This window comes from Phalaenopsis equestris, unplaced genomic scaffold (assembly GCF_001263595.1).
Source record: "Phalaenopsis equestris unplaced genomic scaffold, ASM126359v1 Scaffold000224, whole genome shotgun sequence".
In the NCBI taxonomy this organism is placed as follows: Eukaryota; Viridiplantae; Streptophyta; class Magnoliopsida; order Asparagales; family Orchidaceae; genus Phalaenopsis; species Phalaenopsis equestris.
In genome coordinates this window covers 1,232,679-1,252,631 of record NW_018164666.1, presented here as the reverse complement: position 1 = coordinate 1,252,631, position 19,953 = coordinate 1,232,679, and the positions used below count along the sequence as shown (strand labels likewise).

General features: G+C 34.6%; 1 protein-coding gene and 2 long non-coding RNA genes across 9 annotated transcripts; 2 read left to right on the top strand and 1 right to left on the bottom strand.

Moving 5' to 3' along the window:
- The first annotated feature begins 1,355 nt into the window (after positions 1-1,355).
- Positions 1,356-5,031, top strand: LOC110023519. 5 transcript variants are annotated; one of them, XR_002293907.1, is made up of 4 exons: positions 1,356-1,520; positions 3,217-4,245; positions 4,318-4,439; positions 4,513-5,031. It is a non-coding gene; the product is annotated as an uncharacterized LOC110023519 (long non-coding RNA). The 5 variants fall into 5 exon arrangements; XR_002293909.1 differs by having other exon boundaries at positions 2,982-4,245; XR_002293910.1 differs by having other exon boundaries at positions 2,876-4,245.
- A 462-nt stretch (positions 5,032-5,493) lies between these two features.
- On the bottom strand, positions 5,494-7,384 carry LOC110023502. The gene is made up of 2 exons (XM_020722958.1): positions 6,237-7,384; positions 5,494-5,769 (listed from the first exon to the last, which is right to left on the bottom strand). The coding sequence occupies exons 1-2, from the start codon at positions 6,678-6,680 to the stop codon at positions 5,638-5,640; spliced, it is 576 nt and encodes a 191-aa protein (XP_020578617.1). The 5' UTR covers positions 6,681-7,384; the 3' UTR covers positions 5,494-5,637.
- Positions 7,385-8,105: 721 nt separating this feature from the next.
- LOC110023292 lies at positions 8,106-13,761 on the top strand. 3 transcript variants are annotated; one of them, XR_002293882.1, is made up of 5 exons: positions 8,226-8,309; positions 8,415-8,522; positions 10,751-10,884; positions 11,122-11,313; positions 13,373-13,761. It is a non-coding gene; the product is annotated as an uncharacterized LOC110023292 (long non-coding RNA). The 3 variants fall into 3 exon arrangements; XR_002293880.1 differs by having other exon boundaries at positions 8,106-8,309; positions 10,751-11,313; XR_002293881.1 differs by having other exon boundaries at positions 8,246-8,309; positions 8,384-8,522; positions 10,751-11,313.
- The last annotated feature ends 6,192 nt before the right edge of the window (positions 13,762-19,953 follow it).

Below are 19,953 nucleotides of genomic sequence, written 5' to 3'. Positions count from 1 at the left end.
AATGTCGTATCCTAAATACGATCGTAATGTGTAATGCTTGTACAGAAGATTCAATGCTAACATGTGACCTCTTTTGCCGCCAACCACCCTCATTGCCTTTGCTACTGTTCGCCGGTCACCAATAATCTTTTTTTACGACCTTCATAGTATGAATATGATGTTTGTCCTAACTCTTGCATCATCTTGCATGTTGTATACTGTCAAGTGATGTTTATGGTGCAAAATTGTACTCTCATCCTAAGAGAAGTGGTGCAGTCACCAACTACGATGTATGTGACCAACTATTAATGTTACAATTTCAAATATGACCTTTTATGTCCAACTAATGTTATTACAATCACCAAATATGATCTCTAGGGTAAAACTGACAATATTATACTTCTAATTATCGCCTTTATGGCTAACTACAACTTTGAACTACAACCAGTGTGACCAACCTTTGTTATTGCAATCATCATCTATAACTTATGTGATCAACTGACGACATTACAACTTCTAATCACAACCTTTGTGACCACATACTGTATGTGCAGCAACCAAATACAATTAATTTGGTCAACTGACTCTATTGTGGTTACTAATTATGGTCTTTGTGACCATTAACGATAGTACAAATACCAATCATGACCTTCGTGACCTACTACTATCTATGTAACAATCTACTACAATCTTTGTAGTTGATACTACTATTAAAACTTTCAATTACAGACTCTGTGGTCGACTGACATTATTGCAGTCATCAACTATGTTTTCTATGACCAACTGACAATATTGTAACGTCCAACAATGACCTTTGTGACCAACTACTGTCTATGCAACAACCAACTACGACCTTTGTACAATTGCTCCACTTTTTGCTATTGGGATATATATTTTTGATCAAACAAGTAATATGAATGTGGTATTTATTTTCTAATCAAATGAACTCCATTAAATTTATAAATGAAAGAGCTTCTAAATTAACAATTAAAATAAACATTCAAACGTACAAAATAAAGGTACAATTAAACAAATAAGTATGTCTTATTTTATGGATTGTGATTTAAAATTTTAATTTAATTTAGAGAAAATAAGTTATTAAAAAAGTTTAAATTGAATTTGTTCCCAAATAATAACTTGAGTTTTAATAATTTTTAATGAAATTCTTTCTGGCGCTTCTTAACAAACTTATTCGTGGTGAGCTTAAATAAATTAAATATAAAATAAATAAAAAAAATTGTTGGTTTAATAATTGAGTATTTATGAATAAATTAAATATAAAATTATAATATTCCATTGCTGCCGTTTGATTTCAATCCAACAACTGGCCACAAGTCTATAAATATTCATCTAGGGTTCCGGCCTTCTTCCGTCGTCATTTTCCCGCAGGTCTCCACATCCATGAGCCTCTTGGATCGTTGTCATATCACACTAACCTCGATTCTCCACTTCTCTCCCGCTTAAGCTCTCTTCATTGTGGCGCCATTTCTTTCACTTTGATGCTGGCAACTGGATCGATCAGCATTCAAATAAAAATCCAGGTGTGATCAGGCATCTTCTTTTTAGTATTAGTTGAATCTCCTTTCCTGCATTGTTCGCCTGATGCGATCAATGATCCGGCGGAAACTATTTCGTTCTATCTTGTGATTTCAAGAACTGCCTCTCAGAGTAGCAAGATCGTGATCTCGATGGTGCCTTCGGCTCCCTCGAATCCCACGCTGTCTTGCTTAGTTATGAGGCATACATAGATCTAATAGAGGCCTTTTGAGGGGAATCTACTCAATCCGAGCTCGTTCGAGCTTCAGCTGTATGGATTCCTCCAAGCGACCTCGTAAATTTTTTCATATATGCTTATGTTTTTGTCTTTCGAATTCTAGAATGCTTAATCTGCCTCTCGAATAACCGAAGCTTGGTTTTTGTATTCCATTTTTGGTTCAGACAGTGGCAAACATAAAGAGATGGCGATGTGTCTTTTATGAGACCGTGCTATCCCTGAATCCTTTGAGGGAGAGGAAATCTATTTTTAAGTGTTCCTTTCTTAGTTGGCTTCCGATATGCATCGATTTTTCTTTTATGCCGTTGGAAGGCGAGTTCCACGTTTTCAATTTTTTGTTTTTCAAAATTGTTTTGTTGTTCACTTCAAGGGTATTTTTTGAGTAAAAAAAAATATTTTGATCTTCCTTCTTCTTGAGCATACTTTCATATCTCTCGGTCCACTTAGTTCCTGACTTATTTCTAACGTACATACCGCCAAAGAACATTCAAAAAATATATTTATTTTTTTCATAATCAGTAATTTAATATTTGTACTCCCTAGATACGCATGCTCGTAGCCTCTAAAGATGGCGTGATTGTGGCTTTTGATATATGCATTAACTTTCGAGTGGTCTTTTAGGGTATGTTTGAGGTAGCTGCATTTAATCAATAATCTGTTTATAAGTTGTAGATAAGTTGTAGATAAACAACTTATCCGGATAAGTTGGCTGACTGTTTGGTTTGTGCTATTGAAAAACAGCTCTTTTGCACATGTTTCTAGATAAATGACTATTTCGGTTTTGAGCGGTCATGTTATTTTCATCAGAGCTATTATAACAATATATTTAATACTTGCGAAGTAAAAAATCACTTCAGAATAATATAAAAAAAGATACACACTCCAATTAACTGTGAGTACTAAGATAACTAAAACAGAGAAAAAAATTATTAAAATTACAATTAGAAACATGATGGAACATTCACACACATACGACTTAATTCTTATATATGCATTTGTAGTACTTAATCTTTGAAATTTCCATACATACTACTGAAATCTTTAACCTCTCAATAAAAATATCACAACTGCTGATTTTTTATAAGTGAAATAAATTTCTTCATGTGTGATTTTTCTGTTAAGGTTTCTTTTCCCCAACTTGCCTAACCATTCATCTCCGTCCGTCTTTGCGAACAACTATAAGAACAAGTTGCCCCACTTTACTCCCTTCCTTTATGTTTTTGTCTAGGAGCCGAGGCCAATAAAGGTTTATGAAAACATCCAAACAGCAAGGTTCAAAATAAAAACATTCGATTGCCAAGACTCTCTAGAGAAAATGGATTTACTAGCTAGACAAATAAAATGAAGTTGTTTTAACAGGAAAGCTTTATAGATAGACGCAATGGAAGGGAAAGAATCAATCATGTATTATTTGTCAATGATTTTGTCTATCAAGCTAATATGAAGTTGTTTGAACATGAAAGCTTTACAGATAGAAGAAATGGAAGAGAAAGAATCAATCATGTATTATTTGTGAGTGATTTTGTGTGTTTATCAAGCCAAATGACATAAAAAAAGCACAAGAAGCATAAAGTTGCACACAAAGGAACCCAAGAAGCATTGTTATCACGTTCAAGAAGCTGGTGGAGAGCGCAAAGCTCAGTGCGGGCTCTCTGGCGGAGTTGGAGGTGGGGACGGGAGGACAGCAGGGGAGCAACGGTTGGCTTCGCCAGACGCTAGGGAAGAGAGTCGAGGGAGCGCGGGGCAACTGAGGAATTATGTGTGTTTCGAATAATAGAAAACACGGGCACTGTGGTCGAACCTGTCGCCCACGTTCTGCCGAAATTATCAGCAGACGCCCCCGAAATGCGACACCCAAACAAAAAAAGAAAAAAATTCCGCGGCTTGGGGCATCACTGCCTTCATGGAGACTGTGGAGGACATCATCATTGAAGAAATAATGATCAAAGCCTTCAGGATTTTTGCACCGTGATTCCATCTTGAGAAGTAATTTCTGAGAAAGAAGTGACTAGGAGGGAGCCAGCCGGGGGAGGAGAAGCCTGTAGGAACAAAGGGGCGTGAAGGAGGGATTTGGCCTGAGGGCGAGAGGAACCCTGGGGGAGTGAAGAGGCTAGGAGAAGGAAGTCGGCACAAGGATGAGAAAATAAGTTTAGCAACTCGCTTACAAGAAGCTGACAGAGGTTGAGAGATGAGTTTAGCAACTCGCTTACAAGAAGCTGACAGAGGATCCCAACGATGAGGTTTTGTTGTCTGATTTGGTGATGCTCCAACAAAAGGAGAGAGGCAAGTTGAGCAATTCGCCCGTTGGTGTGCCAATTTGTTTTTCTGTTGCCGCCCATAGTTAGCCGGTTGAGCAACCTGCATAGGGAATAGCCTTGGCTCCACTTTCAGAGAAAAGGGAGGCTACGGTTTAGCTACCGGCCTGTGGGAGCAAGTCTGCGAGCGTTCCACCGTTGTTTGGTGAGAACTTTTGGTCGTTCCGGAAGTCCTTGGTATGAGGAGATACGGTCTTTACATTTAGAAAAAAATTTTTCATTTTTATTGATGTTTGTTTGTTGATGCAGATGAGGCAGTACTGGTTGCTGATTTGCCACTGACAGGTGTCGCAGGGGATTTTGTTCTCAGAGTAGCTGAGGGAGCTCCGACTTTTCGTCGTTCCGGTTGTCCGAGATGGATCGAGTCCTTGGTATGAGGAGATACGGTCTTTACATTTAGGAAAAAAACTTTTCATTTTTATTGATGTTTGTTTGTTGATGCAGATGAGGCAGTACTGGTCTTTGATTTGCCACAGACAGGTGTCGTAGGGGATTCTGTTCTCAGTGTAGCTGAGGGAGCTCCGACTTCGACACATAGCAATGGGAAGGCGGTCGATGACCCACTCGGTACCCTAGAAGACCCTGAGGGGGCAACCGACGACCGACAGAGGTGATCATCTTCATTTTCCCCCCTCTCGGAGGAGACGATGGACTCCTTTGCCCTTGTCGTCAGTCTGCAGCAGGAGGCAAAGATGAAGGAGCTCTAGAAAAAACCGGCGCCTCTACGACACATGCACTTGGAGTAGCTGGCGGCTCTTCAAGCGGAGCTGGTCGACATTCCGGCGGCCTACTCAGTTCTACAATTCCATGCCAAAGCTGATGGTATAGATAAGTTTAAGTTTGAGGGGAGGGTGTTGTACCAAAAGCTGCTTAAGCAGGACTTATCTTGGCTGAAGCAATCGAGGAACCTTTTGTGAAATATTTCTTATCTGAATAAAATTGTTTAAAACGGTACTCATTTAACAGTGTTTTTCACTTGATGCTCATTTTCACAGTTTACTGGAAGAAGCTCTGCATGCTGTTTTTTTCCTATGCTCTGCATGTATTTTATATATCTTTTAATAAATAGGTTTATAACATGAAAGTGCTATATATGTAAATATGAAAGTGTAGGTTTGAGAATATTAAATACATAGGAATTGTTTGTAAATTTTCCTCTAGATTAATACCACCAAAATTTTTGATCTCTCATAAAACTATGCCAATTTTTAACTTCATAAAAATGAAATCTACCTTTTCATGCATAGTTAATTTGCATTTTATGTAAAAATTGAAGTTCTAGATATTTACAAAACTCACCCATATGCTTGTCATGACCAAACTTTAGAGAATTCGGTAACAAAGAAGAACATGGATTGGGATCTTACCATGAATTTTCATAATTGAGTGAGAATTTGAGAAATAGATTATAAAAACTACAACTAAAAAGCAAAATTACATGACCCAAAACCATGTTAATGTGATTAATAATGTACACATAAATAACATGGAAATACAAGTCAACATCTAATTCATATATATTTATCTACTCCACAACACGCCAAAACCCATCAACACTGCTAAAACCCATCAAAGCATATCACCAAAGCACCCGCCAAACGAGATGGTCGCCGGTTGCATCACCGGCGGCGGCATCCCCCTTGCCGTCCCCACCAACACCTGATTAATCCTGTTCGCCTGTCTCACCATCTCCTTCATCTCCTGAAATCCAACAAACAAACAAGCAATGAAAATTCTTCTTTCTCTTTACTTGTTGGCCGGTTGGGCTGCCAAAAATGGTTCGTTGTTCGTGAACAACTCATATTTGATTTGTTCGTGAAGTAATCTAAGTCAAACACATAAATTTTTTACGCTTGATATATAAATGAGTCAAACACAAATACAATTTTATTAGTTAATATCTACCTCATTCTGACTCTAAATAATTAGATTATATATATATATATATATCCTGCACCTATGATTAACATTCTACAAGTGCATGATTAGGGCTATTAAAATGACTCATTTTTTCGAGTGGAACACAAATAAATTTTTTGAGCTCAAAATATAAATGAGTAGAATACGAACAATGATATTTTTTAATGAGTTGAACACGAATTGAGCTTAAGCTCATTCAAGTTTGGCTTGTCTACACTCCTATGGGCCGGAGCTAAGAGCCATATTACCTTGTTGTCTTTATAAGTGTGGAAGCGCATAGTATCGGCCCGCCGCCGCCCGCTTCCGAGTAGAAACCCACACACCATGGCCGCCGCCATGGCCACCGTGATCGGTACCATCTCGGCTATCACCGCTACAAACGCCGGCCGCGGCGGAGGCTTGGAGCGTAGTAATTTATCAGCCAAATCCTCTTCCTGCTTTTCAACTCTACTATCGTCTTTAAGCTCGGTTTGCTCGAGATCTTCAACCTTGACTTCTGGGAGGGATTCATCATGGTGGATGGATGCTTGATCGTCTTCTGAGTCGATGATCAGGTAGGGTTGTTCCATGAAATAGTCCACATAGTCTATTTCCTTGGAGTAGAGGTCTTTGATGTCTTCGAGGCCGAAGCGAAGGAAGGAGGTGTTGGGAGAGAGGAGCTCCCACTCATCTGCCTTTGGCTCAGCCTCCATGAAGTGGTTGGGGAAGAAGAAGGTGAAGGGAAATATGGCTAAAGATGGGAAATTTGATTCATTTTTAGCTCTGGTTAATCAGATATTTTGTTTTTGGTTGATGTCGTATGGAGAAACATTATTATGATGTTGTAATAATTTAATTGGTTAGTACTTTAGGGATTGGGCTCAACAAGTAGATAAGATAAAGATGGATGGGAGAATATTCTCATTTTGGGTGCTAAAGATCAATCATTGACCTAAATTTTAAACCAAAACGAGGGTCATACGCAGCAAATATCATTACATAAAGATAGATTTACAAACATGGCGAAAACTTACATTTGCATGAGAATGAAAATAGTCACCAAACTTTGAGCTCAGATATACCATTAAGAAAAAAAAGAAAAAAGACCAAATCACTGAAGTAAAACGGCTCCATCAAAACCAGACCTAGTAAAGAACAGGCATTTACAAAAAGTAGGAGAAAATTACTGTATTTTAAGTACTTCATTTGTAAATAATTATTGTGGGGTGTATTGTTGCATTGTACTTGCATATAGCGTGTGGTTACACCGTCTTCAAGATAAGTCAATACGTTGTCTTTAGAAAGCATTGTTACATTGAAATGCATCAATGAACCCTATATAAAACACATCGTTACTCCATTACGAGTATGGAGAAATCACTCCGATTGTAAACATATTTTCAGGGGGGTGCATTGTTGCACTGTATTAAAAGTGTGTCGTTACACCATCTTTGAGATGCGTCGCTGCACTGTCTTCGAGATGTGTCATTGCATAGTATATAGGAGACGTCGTTCCACCATCTTTAAGGTGTGTGAGTGTGGTCTCATATTTGGGATATGTTATTACACCGTCTTTTGGGTGAAACATTGCTCTGTATGGTTACACTGGGATATTGCAAATGCACATCGTGATTCAACGAGGGATTGCACTGTAACGAACATCGGGGCTAACAGTGGTTGATGACAAATGATGAGAAGTGGTCGACGGTAGTCAACAGCTTCAAGAGCATATAGTGTTTGCTAAACATTTAGTGTGTAATGTTGAACTTCACCCCCTCTCTAAACTCGGGTCTTCATCCGATTCAAGATAGAATTGGAATTTGTTCGACTTTTCAATTGGACACTATAAGCTTCAAAAAATGACTTAACGGCTCGATCATTGATTTCACTCGGATTGAACCAGCTTTAGTGTCATTGTGTTTGTTTCGTTGAGCCAATCAATTTGACTATGAGTTTGTTAAAATCACACTTTCAAATAATTTTTAATCTGAGTTTGGACGTTTTTTAATCCAAAAAATATTTTGAGACCATTGTCTCGATATTTAAACGGTAAATTTTGGTATTAAAAATTTGAGCTTATGTGCGTAAATATGAATATTTAGCTGCTAGATATATTAATATAAAAAAAGATTGTGATATCCCAAAAATATTTAAGTTAGATGATCAGCCTGATTCTGATGGAGCATTTTTTCCTTCACATCTGACCGCTTGATTTCAATCCAACGGGCTGCATGAGACAAGCACACAAACCGACGACCTTTATATATCCACACTAGGTTCCGAGCAATCCTCTTGCGCGCGGACTCCGTTTCCTTCTCTAAGCTGCGCCGATCGCTGCTATGGTAGATTCCACCTTCTCTCTTCGCCAAGCCTTATTTTCTTTCTGCTTCTGCTATTTCAATGGATCTCTTTGTAGGTTTTCTCATCGATCTCTGTTGGCATGGCAGTCATCAGAGCAGAGGCTTTTTAATTCGTTGCAAGTCATCAGGGTTCAGAAGCTAGTGCTCAACATATCGGTGGGTGAGAGTGGAGGTCGCCTCAAGAGAGCTTTCAAGGTCTTTTCGTTTTTCTTACTCTGATATTTATAAGCTCCGGATTCTCAGCGAGAAATAAGATTTCAAATCTCTATTATTTTAGGTCTGATTTTGATACGCGTTGTTACTAGTGAATCAGGATTTTGTATTATCATCACTTATCGTGAAGTTTGTTTCATGAATTTGTTTGTCATTGACGAGAATAAGCAAATGTTTTATGCATTTTCTTGGATTGCTAAGATGGATTTTGTGAAGAAAAATTCCATGTAGTTAGTAGTATTATGATAATCATGGTCCTGAAGAACGGAACCAAGCTCCAAGGGTAAAGCCATAGCCCCAACTGCTGGCCGGAGGAGTGATGTATCATTATATCACAAATTTATTACCTTTTTCAGCATCCTTGAGCTATTTTTTGTGCCTAATATTCCTTATGAATTGAATATCAGAATGCTATTTTGATTGAAGTTTCCTTGCAAAACAGTGGTATTGTAATTTTCCAATTCTAAATGACATTCCTGCATTTGCCTGTGCTTTTAAGGCTTCAAGAATACAGCTAAAATATGCTAAGCTTTTTTGTGATTATCTGATTTTCTATTTGGATAATAGTATGATGTCAAGTCAAGCAAGAAGCTTAGAGAAGTTTAATGTTTGAGCATGCCAAAGTTGGCTGATTGACCAAAAAAAGAAGTAAAAAGGGAAATTGACATACATATCACACAATTCCTATGTATTTAGTATTTACATATCTAACACTTAAAGTTTGTGTTTACATTTGTAACACTTTCTGTCCTAAATCTTTGCATGAAAAGGTGTATTTCATTTTTAAAGATTTAGTAATAGTGGTATTTTTTATGCACTATTAAAGATTCAATTGCTATGTATGAAAGTTAGGTTTTAGATATGTAATTACATGAGATTTGTGTGATATATATGTAAATGCCTCTAATAAAAAAATTGGCAGATTTGCCTGAAAATTAATTGATATAATCTTAAAAATTAAGTGTTGCATTCTAAACATTATCACCTCACAATCTTATTTACTTCATCAATAGCTCTTCACTTGATGAGGACATCTAAGCTTGGAGGCCTGCTTGGAAAGGGTCATTAAGTTCCTAGTTTTGCCAGAACTCTCGCGCAGTCTGGTGGGCTAACTTGGACTATCTTTTACTTACCGCCACTGCGATTTGGACTTTAACCTCGATGATATAGGGATGGGATTTTGCACAACTTTTTATAGATAATGCAATGGTAGGAGGTTTGAACACTCTCCATGGAAGTTTTGGATTTGTTAAATAATAGTTTACTTAAGATGATAATTTTTTTGAAAAGACATAAGATAATTTTTTAGTTACTATTTTATGATATGTAAATAGGCTAAATAAAAATTTTAATGAGGAATTAATCAGTTTAGCAATTTAATCAATGAATAATCAATACATTAGCATAAATATAGAGGATTATTTTTCGATCAAGTTATTGTATAGTCCTTGTTTAAGATTGATTTATTAATTAATTGATCTAAATTTTTATAAATAAATTGCATAACTCCTTATGAAGTAATTGTGAATTAATATTTATTGATTAGTTAGGATAATTTATTTTGACTAAGTAGTCATATACAAATTATGAAATTAATGATTTTATTAAATTAGTAATTGCTTTTTTTCTTGTGAATAAATCAGTATATTAAAATCATTTAGATGGATTATGATTTTTACTAATCAGAGTTATTCAGCTTGTTGAAAAATGAGTAAAAAGAAAGGGTTTGTGGGGGGTGGGCGGTTGTGCTTTAATTAAATCTTTCCTTTTAGTCTAAATCATTTAGTTGGTAAAAAAAGATTGAGTAAGCTCAGAAAACTATTTGGTGTTGCATTTTGTCTTAAAGCTTTATTTAACTCATTAGTATGTTTCTTTTAAATTTTTTTATTATAAGAAGACATGCTTATTTTAAAAAGTTAATATTATAAAAAGAAAAGCTTAGTTTCTTATAAAAGACAAGTTTTTTTGAAGCCCAAGCTTAATTATCTTGAGAAGATAATTTTAATGATGATTAAATTTTATTTAATTTAATCTATCTAATTTTCATGAGAGATTGATTTAAGCATTTATGCATACGCTTGCCATCATCATGTTCTGGCTTGATTGGCGTAAGCTTAGAGATATGCCTGATTCAATTGTTTACATTATATTTCTTTAAATCATTCTTGTTTTCTAATATTGATTCTAATTATTTCCTGTAATGTCTTCAGGTGTTGGAGCAATTAAGTGGGCAAACTCCTGTGTTCTCCAAAGGCACTTGAAAATTATTAGTCTGGCATGTCAGGGGAATTTCAATTTGTCTTTCAATTTGGGGGCATATGTATACAAATCTCGAAATTCTGATGTATGTACATATCTCACACCTATACTTCCATATTTACGCACATAGCACTAAAATTTTTAATATCACATAAAAAATAACACTATTTCACTTTTTAAATGTGAAATACATCTCTCATGCACAAGTTTAAGGCACCAAAGTGCCATGTAAATATGAATTTTTTTTGGTGTGAGATATGTAAATACATAAGAATTGTGTGCTACGTTTGTAAATTTCCCTTAAATTTGTTGCCTTTTCCAGCCAGGGTACACTGTCTGATATTTTTGAATTTGGCGTAATGAAAAGATTGCTTTTGCAATGTCACTGTTAGAGGAGAAAAGGTGAGGCAACTTCTCAAAAGTGTTTTGATGGTTAAGGAGTATGAGCTTCTAAAAAGGAACTTAAGTGACACTGGATGTTTTGGATTTGGTATTCAGGGGCATATTGATCTTGGTATTAATTTCTATCTTGATATCGAGTTTAATTCTACCAGTTCTAGTTGGCTATGAGTAGACATTTATTATGAACGAGAGAACATAATTTTGATTCATGCAGTTGCTGTAATAGAAAGAATGAGAATCAAAGGAGAAATAATATATCAAAGTGAGATATTTTTATTTTAATATTTTTAATGATTTTATGGTTACAACTCTTAAGTTTTAATATAATTTTTTTATTAATATTCTTTAAACATGACGACACGTGTGTTGGAGACTCGAGTCATGGCATATTCAAGCATGGCTTGTTAGCTTATCGAGCTCATATCATGATTCATTTATTGAGCCTAGCTCGAGCTGGCTCACGAGTTGCTTTGACTTAGTTAAAACCATATTTTGCAGTTTAAGTTGTGCTGCTGATGTGAGAGTATCTGTTGAGTATCCTTGTTTTTGCCTCTATTTGTTGCTTGCTCTGGTTTTCTTGTTCAGCTTCATTTTTTTTTTTGTAAAATTTTGACATGGCGTAAGTTGAGTTTTCCCAATGATGCATTTGCTCTACGTTTATTTGATATGTAAATATTTTATTTCCCTTGGGAGTAAAAATGCAAAATAGTTGAGCTATTATGGCTTTATTACTGATTTCCCGTTGTTATTTGATTTAATTTTGAAATATGTTATTCATTTTGTGATATCATTCACATTGTTTCTTGTGAAATCCAGAGGTATTGATGGCTGTGATGATTATTGCCTTTTTCTGACACCTCTTGTATGAGGAGGGCTTGATGTAGCCTTCCTTTGAGCACAGTAGCAAAAAATCTGAGCCTCCAGCTAATATATTTCATTGTATTTCATCAGCAGCTATGATGTTTATGTTTTTATTACAGTTGACAGTCAAAGATGTAGAAGCCATTTGGGATTGTTTTTTATTTTTTATTTTTTGTTTGTCTTTGGTTTTTATTCTTCTTATAATAAGAATAATTTTTCTATTTTTTTGAGTTTTTTAGCGAATGAATTTTACATTCAAATTGAACAATAAAATTATAGAGTGATTTCTTATGCTAATTCAAGCAAATTGTGATGACATATTTTTTGTCACATTTAGTTGAATGATGTTTTAAATGGAAACCATATAATTTGTTTTCGTTTTCTTCCTCGATTTGCTTCTCATAGTGCATTGTTAGTATTTTTAGCTGTTTTGGTCAAATGTACTATATTTGTTGAAGTTGAGACCAATTATGTTAACTTGGTTTAGCTGCCAATTGAGCTAAACCAGGTTTTATTAAGTTATGGTTAAATTATTGGGACACAATAGGTAGTTTGGTTGGGTCAATTTGACTTATTGAATGATTTGGGTTCTTTTTGGGTCAAATGGGTCAATTTAACTAATTAGGATTTATGCTTGATTTATTAGAAAGTTGGAGGCAGACCTAAAAAGACACGGGCATGTTGTATAAAAATGATCATAATTTATTAGTTAAATGAAAATATGACACTCTTTAGGACACAATGGAAAAAATTGATTAATGTAGCCGACTCCACTTAATGAGACAAAGCCTTGTTTGTTGTTGTGGGAATTAGGGCTTGATTTAGGCTGATCTCAATGCTATTTTACTTGATTTGACTGTATGATTGAATTTATCATCCTATTTTTTGAGTCATCTCTCATTAGGGTTCTCATTAGGCTTCTCATTAGGGTTGTTAGTTTGGATTCATGTGTTTGTTTCAGGTTTGATTTGAGTTTGACTTGCCACTTGCAGGACATGTATTTCACTCGTTTATTAAAGACACGGGATTCATATGAGGCAATTGCATATATACCACTTATTTCTTTTGTATTTACAAATCAAACATCTAAATTTTACTTTTAACATTTATACCACCCAAATCTTTCATATCACATTAAAAATATCACTATTTTAACTTGAAGAAAAGTGAAATACACTTTTTAATACATGTGTAGCATGAATGTAAACATTGAAGTTTAGGTTTTAGAGATGTACATACACTTGTTATGCGACTATTATAACATGAAATACAATGTATATCTTTTAAATGTTTTTACATTGTTTTTATAGTTTGTGACTTGGCCACTTGTATGATCCTCAATTGGAATCTATGGCATGGACTTGTATGTTGTTCTCGAGCGTCCTGTTTACCGAGTGAGCCGGCACCGTTGTTGCAAATCTCGTGTTGACGTTCAGCATCGAGTCACGAAGGATGATGTCATGAAATGGTTCTAGGACAAATATGAAGGTGTCATCCTCAACAAATCTCAGGATATTGTTGCTTATGGGAGATGTCATCCTCAGCAAATGTCAGGCTATTGTTCCTTACGAGAAATGTCATCCTTTTCTTTCTTTGTTTTTTAGATGCATTTACATACATACCACAGAATTATTATGTATTTGCATGTATAACACTTAATCATTCATATTTACAAGTCAGCATGCATACTACTCTCCAATATTAGAGAAGATGGGGTTAAAAAATATGTTGGTGGCTATAACATAAATTTGGCTACTAAAGTTGTAATAGGTTGGTTTAATTGTTGTAGTTGGTCTTAATGGTGGTCGATGATGACCTTTCGTGTCAGTAACAAGCTTAGGTTGTTAACTGCAAATTTTAGTGGTTGACGACAAACTCTGGTGGTCAATCGCCATTCCATGTGATGAAGACAATGACTATGATTTTAAACTTTTAGCAGTGAGATCACTTTTTTCTTCTCCTACCCTCTTTTCAAGTGAAGAGTGATGGGCTATTTAATGTTCTTTAAAGAGAAGTTGTAGTAAATTTAACAAATCTCTCAAAATACATCATTTCATACAATCAACATTAATTTACTGACTTTATCTCGTCGAGACGTTCAATTTGACCATAAATTTAAAAAAATTGGGACCATATGATCTTAAATTTTGATTCGGAATGTTGCTTGCTCAAAATACATTGAGACTTGTGTCTGGCGAAAAAAAAAAAATTATTGATGACACATCAATAAATATAATTTTTGCTATTTATTATATTTTTCTTATTGTAAATATACTATTTTGTTAATAAAGGTTTTAGAGAATGCTTCTGTAATAATGTCTAATGTCTAAGGGTTGATAAGTAGTAAATTAAGGTCTAAAATCTGTGACAAGAAAAATAGTGAAAAATATTTTCTAGTTAATAGAAATTATAAAGAGTAAAAAAAAAATATATATAATAATAATTTCAAGTGGGGCTCTTTGGTTTGTTGATTTTGATAGAAGTAATTTCAATAAATTTAATTTTTTGTGTTTGATTGGAACAAAGAATGAAATCTATATAAAAGAAACTTAACAATAGTGGAGATATCAGACAGAAAGATGCACAATAAATGAATAGTAATTTGCGAGGGGGTTTGTATTCATAGAACGATCTCTTATTCATAAATAAAGATGGTACAATACATAAAATTATATTTATGTCCTTGGGACTGTACATGTTATTATACATATTTTACATACCAGAGCTTGACTGTAACCTGACTGCCTTAAGGCTCAGCTGGCTAGATTGGCGAGTCCTTTATATTAAGAGAAATTGTTGGATGCCCTCGATAGAACCCAAGAGTTGATTTCATCTTGAAAAACGGCTTGGATCCCCCTCCACCTCCCGCTTTCAGTCGATCCGCTCGTGTTCGAGCTATTTAATTGCCTTAGTTAGTTTTGAGCTTCCGAGTTTCCTGTCGGTTTACCCTCCTTTGACTTGCTTGGACTCGTAAGCACTAACAGTTCTCCCCCCTTTGACTTACAAGTTGTATGCATGTAAATTCTCAAATTTTAAGTGCTATGGTTCAAATATAAATTATGACCTAAGGTTTTTAATCTTAAATCACAAAAGTACTTTAGGTATGTAAATATTTCTATGATCAAAATTTGTTTTTTATATCAATTGCTTAAATTAATCAAATAAATACTTAAAACATTTAATAAATAAGATTAAACAATGAGTGAGAATTTAACTTATTCTTTTAAAAGATAATTTATAAGTCTAAATAAACAATTAATTCATTAAATTTAAGATTAGTGTCTAATTCTGATAATTATGCCAATAAAATAATTAATAAATCATAATTTGAACAAAAGCAATCAAATTTATTCACTGAAATAGAGAAATAAGTAGAGATTGTATTAACTCAATATCTATATTCATTAACAATAGTTTAATTAATGTAAAAAAAATATAAAACCGTAAATATACTTCAATTGAAGTTCACATAATTAAGAATTTGAATTTAAAAGCTCTTTAATTACATTTTCATATCTAAATCATGATATATCAATAAATCGCATAATAAATATAAACTTCAAAATTACGGACGATTGAATTAAATATATTTTAATATATCGATATTTTATATATTTGTTGGAGAGGCGGTTTAATGAAAGGTTTTTAGTCCCACATCGCGGCAAAAGTTTAATTAATTAAATTTAAATAGCACTTTGGAGAGCTTAAACTCACGACCTTACTTGAACAGGATCTGTTCTATAGGATCGTACTGCTGCATATTTAACAATTAAATAGGCATGCAACTCAGTCTGGTTGATGACACGTGGCTTCAAGGACAGGGCGTGATTATTGGTTGAGATCTGCTTTGGGTCGAAACTGTGGAGGATCGGTCCGGCCGGTTTAAACCGACCGGAATGTCCTTGAGGTTGTCTGACAGGCCAACCTATCTTTTTTATTTTTACAAACCGGGTTCTTCAATGACTCCAAATATAATTAGTGCTGTACAGTTTTAATATAAATTATTATTATTATTATTTCTAATTTAATTTTAAAAGAACATAATCGGTTCAAAGTTGTATTTTATTAAAAAAAAAATTAAAAAATTACACATAGGTCTGTCAAAACGGCTCGTTGTTCGCGACAGCTCGCTTTCGATTCTTTAAGAAGCTCATGTTCAGCTTGTTCGCTAAATAAACAAACCTAATTCGAACAAAAATTTGTGTGTGTATATCTTTGATGAGTAGTATAATTAAAAATGATTCTCTATTCGTGTTCGACTTGTTTGCTGCACAACACATTTTTTGAGCTCGAAATATAAATGAGCCGAATACTAGCTGAGTCTAGGCTCGTTTTTGTTCGGCTGGTTTATACCCTCAAATTACACATATTAATTTTTTTTATATATTTACATATTTGACAATCAAAATTTATATTTGTATCTATACTAATACTTAAGGCTCATAAATTTATGCATATGATTGTGCATTTTATTTAAAAAATAATAATTTTTTGTTATGTTAAATGAATGTATGCATGTACACACATGAATTATGTGGTAGATACATAAGCTTTCCATAAAAATAAGTGATTCTAGGCAAATTATTATTATTGTTTCAAAGAACAAAGTTTTCATTTAATTTTGATTTGCTTTTTGTTGAGAAAGTAAGGGCGAAGAAAAATAATAATCGACACACATCCAGAAGAATATAAAGATTTAACAAGGTTGGCAAAGATGCCTACGTCCTCGGGAGCAGAGCGGCGAGCTCCTTTCAATATTCAGAAAAGATGTTACAAAATAAGGGATACCTCCTGGGGTTACTAACAGGCCTATTTATAACCCCAGGAGTAAACCCTAGGTATAATATGTAATTACAGTATTACCCCTGTACCATACCGCACCCCAACCCACGTAACTTCCCACTTTGGACAGATTCTTCCGCTCCGCTCTGTCCGCCCTGCTCCGCTTTGATCCAGCGTCTGTCCCTATATGGTATATGAGTCATACCATAACACTTTTTAATGGGGGAATTATTTGGAAGATTTACATACATATTACTCAATTTTTATATATTTCTAAACTTAATTTCACTTTTAAAAAGTTAATAATATTGATATTTTTTATGTGATGTCAATATGTGAATATAAAAATTTAGGTGTTAGATAAGTAAATATTTAAAAATAATGTGAAATTTATGAAATTTATGTAAATGCCCCAATATATAGTCAGTAAGTAATACTAATTAGATAGAATGAGAGTGTTGTTGTGGGGGGGGGGGGGGACAAAAAGGATTACATGGTTCAAGCACATGGAAAAGATTGGTCCACATGGATTCATATCTTGACAACAAAAATCTTTGAAAATGACCTAAATATTGTAATCTTAGGTCTGCAAATTGGCCAAATTCTTACTAAACATATATTTGTCAAAATATTTTAATAGCATTTACTTAAGGATCTGTTTGGGGCAGCTGCAACAACTTGAAGAAACAATCGTGAAGCTGCTACGAAAGAAACAACTGTTCAAAAAACTGCAATGACTATTATAAATTTATTTTATTTAAAAAAAATCATATTTGTCATTAACCATACTTAATCTGGTCAAGTTGCAAAATACTGCTCCACACAATAAAGTTTGAAAGCAAAAAAATTGTCTTGCAAATCACCTGAAAGTACGGTCTGACACCACACTGCCACTAAACTGCTACCTCAATCTCAGCTTAAACTGAGACAATGATTATATTAAATTTTTTATGAGTGTAAATTGACAATTATGCACCACTTTGATGCTACAAGTTATTGTTGGAAACATTTGATTGATACTATATTTTATTATATTCAGATAGAATTTTGGCTTAAATTATGATACAAAAATTAATATTTATATATTCGAGCTATTACATGAGATATGATATCTTTGTAAGATAATGGAGGAGTATAATATTAGGTAATGGCGTGCAAGGTTTGGTTTAGTCTCCAAGCGATACAAAAATTCTATGATAATGAAATTATGTCTAGATTCTATTTGATTTACTCATTTTTTAAATAATTTAATATAATGAGATTTGATAGTTCTATTCTAAATTTCTTCATTGTTAATTCTTTTTTAATTTTAAGGCACTAATACATTAAAAAATATCTTATGATTAAGCATACGATTTTGGATCGTCTGATGAAGTGCTGAAGATTTTTGTGGTGCGGTTACACCTTCACTACCTAACCATGGCCACCAGCTGTCATTGATCGATTACCATTATCAGATTGTCACCGTCTAGTCACTATCACGTAATTATGAATGCTTAATCACTGATGTTGCGAGATCTAGATATGATATACACAATCAGTTGATGTGGTATATATATAAATCAAACAGGAGAATGATTGACAAATCGACAAATAGAAAGAGAAAAATTCACACAAAAAAATAGTAACACAGCAGAACACACAGATTTACGTGGTTCGACAAATTGCCTACGTCCACGGAGTTGTAGAGGATTTTACTACTTGAGGAATTTACACTAGTCGATCACCTCAACTTACAAGAGGAATCTCTCACTCACTTCGTTGCTCTCACTTCTCTCTCTTTTCTTCTCTCTCTACCCCCAGATACACTGAAGAAACTCTACACCGAGATACATTAAAGACGATAAACTTACAAGAGAAATAAACCCCAATTTTTCTTTTGCCACAAGTCACCAAGGAGAAACCAAGAGAGACAATCTTCTTCTTCTTCTTTCTTCTTCCTTCACCGCAAGGAACTACTTCTTGCACCTTCCTTCTTCTATCCCGAGGAAAACCGAAGAAGAACACCTTGACTTCTAAAACTGAAGGAGAGCCATCCGAAGCCTTTTATCGCGAACAGGAAGGGAGGTTGGTGACGTTTCGCGAGTATCGCGACCTCTCGTGACAGTGGAGTGGGAACAGGTGAGCGGGACGAAGCAAAGCTTAGCTTCGCGGCAGATGATGGCGCCAATTCACGAAACGGGAGGAGCGGGAGCAGGATTTGCGAAACATCGCGATCGGGAGGCAGGACCGAGAATCCAAACCGATCTCCACACTAACAATCACCACTACTCAATTATGGTCGCTTGATCAAAGTTGTCTGGCCACCATTTCATATTCTTTATTCTCTATATACGGTCAACTAAGTATTGCCAGCCAGCCCATCTTAACTCGAATATGATTGTCCAACTATCATTGCCCAACTACAATCTCCTGAACTCTATTGTCGGACCGTCTATGATCTCTTGACCTTTATCACTTGTTTTTAGTTATTAGCTTTCTGTCACTTAGCTACTATGGTCACCTGATAATCACCACTGACAATCACCCACGTATTCTCCTGGGCAAGGCTACTAAATTATAGTCACCTAGCCACCACTGCTCAGCTATTGTTTGCCCAAGTACGATCACCACGATACAACCTCACTACCACGCTTATCACATAACTACAACTCACCTACCATCACCTAACCAACACTTCTCTTATATAGTTACCGCCCAACCATTATTACCCAAATACAATATCTTGACCTCTGTCACGCAAACTTTTGACAACTAACTCTCGTTGCCTTCGTTGCCTACTAGCGCCAATAACAATGATGCATGTTGTTGACACTAATGTCGGCATCTGCCACCTTCGTTAGCCATCATTGACTACATATAAAAAAAAAATTCATTATTTTAACTTTTAATAAGTTAAATATATATTTTTATGCATAATTAAATTGATTTATATGTAAAAAAGATTTAGGCTAGATATGTAAGTATATAGAATTCGAGCATATGCATATAAGTTCACATGTGACACCTAAAATTTGTTTTTTTTTTGTTCATTTAGACCACTTAATCTTTTATATCACATAAAAATGACATAAGTATATATATATATATATATATATATATATATATA

Coding starts and splice junctions, on each gene's coding strand:
- LOC110023502 (XM_020722958.1), bottom strand. CDS start 6,680: ATGGAGGCTGAGCCAAAGGCAGATGAGTGGGAGCTCCTCTCTCCCAAC. Junction 5,770..6,236: donor ACACTTATAAAGACAACAAG/GTAATATGGCTC, acceptor GTTGGATTTCAG/GAGATGAAGGAGATGGTGAG.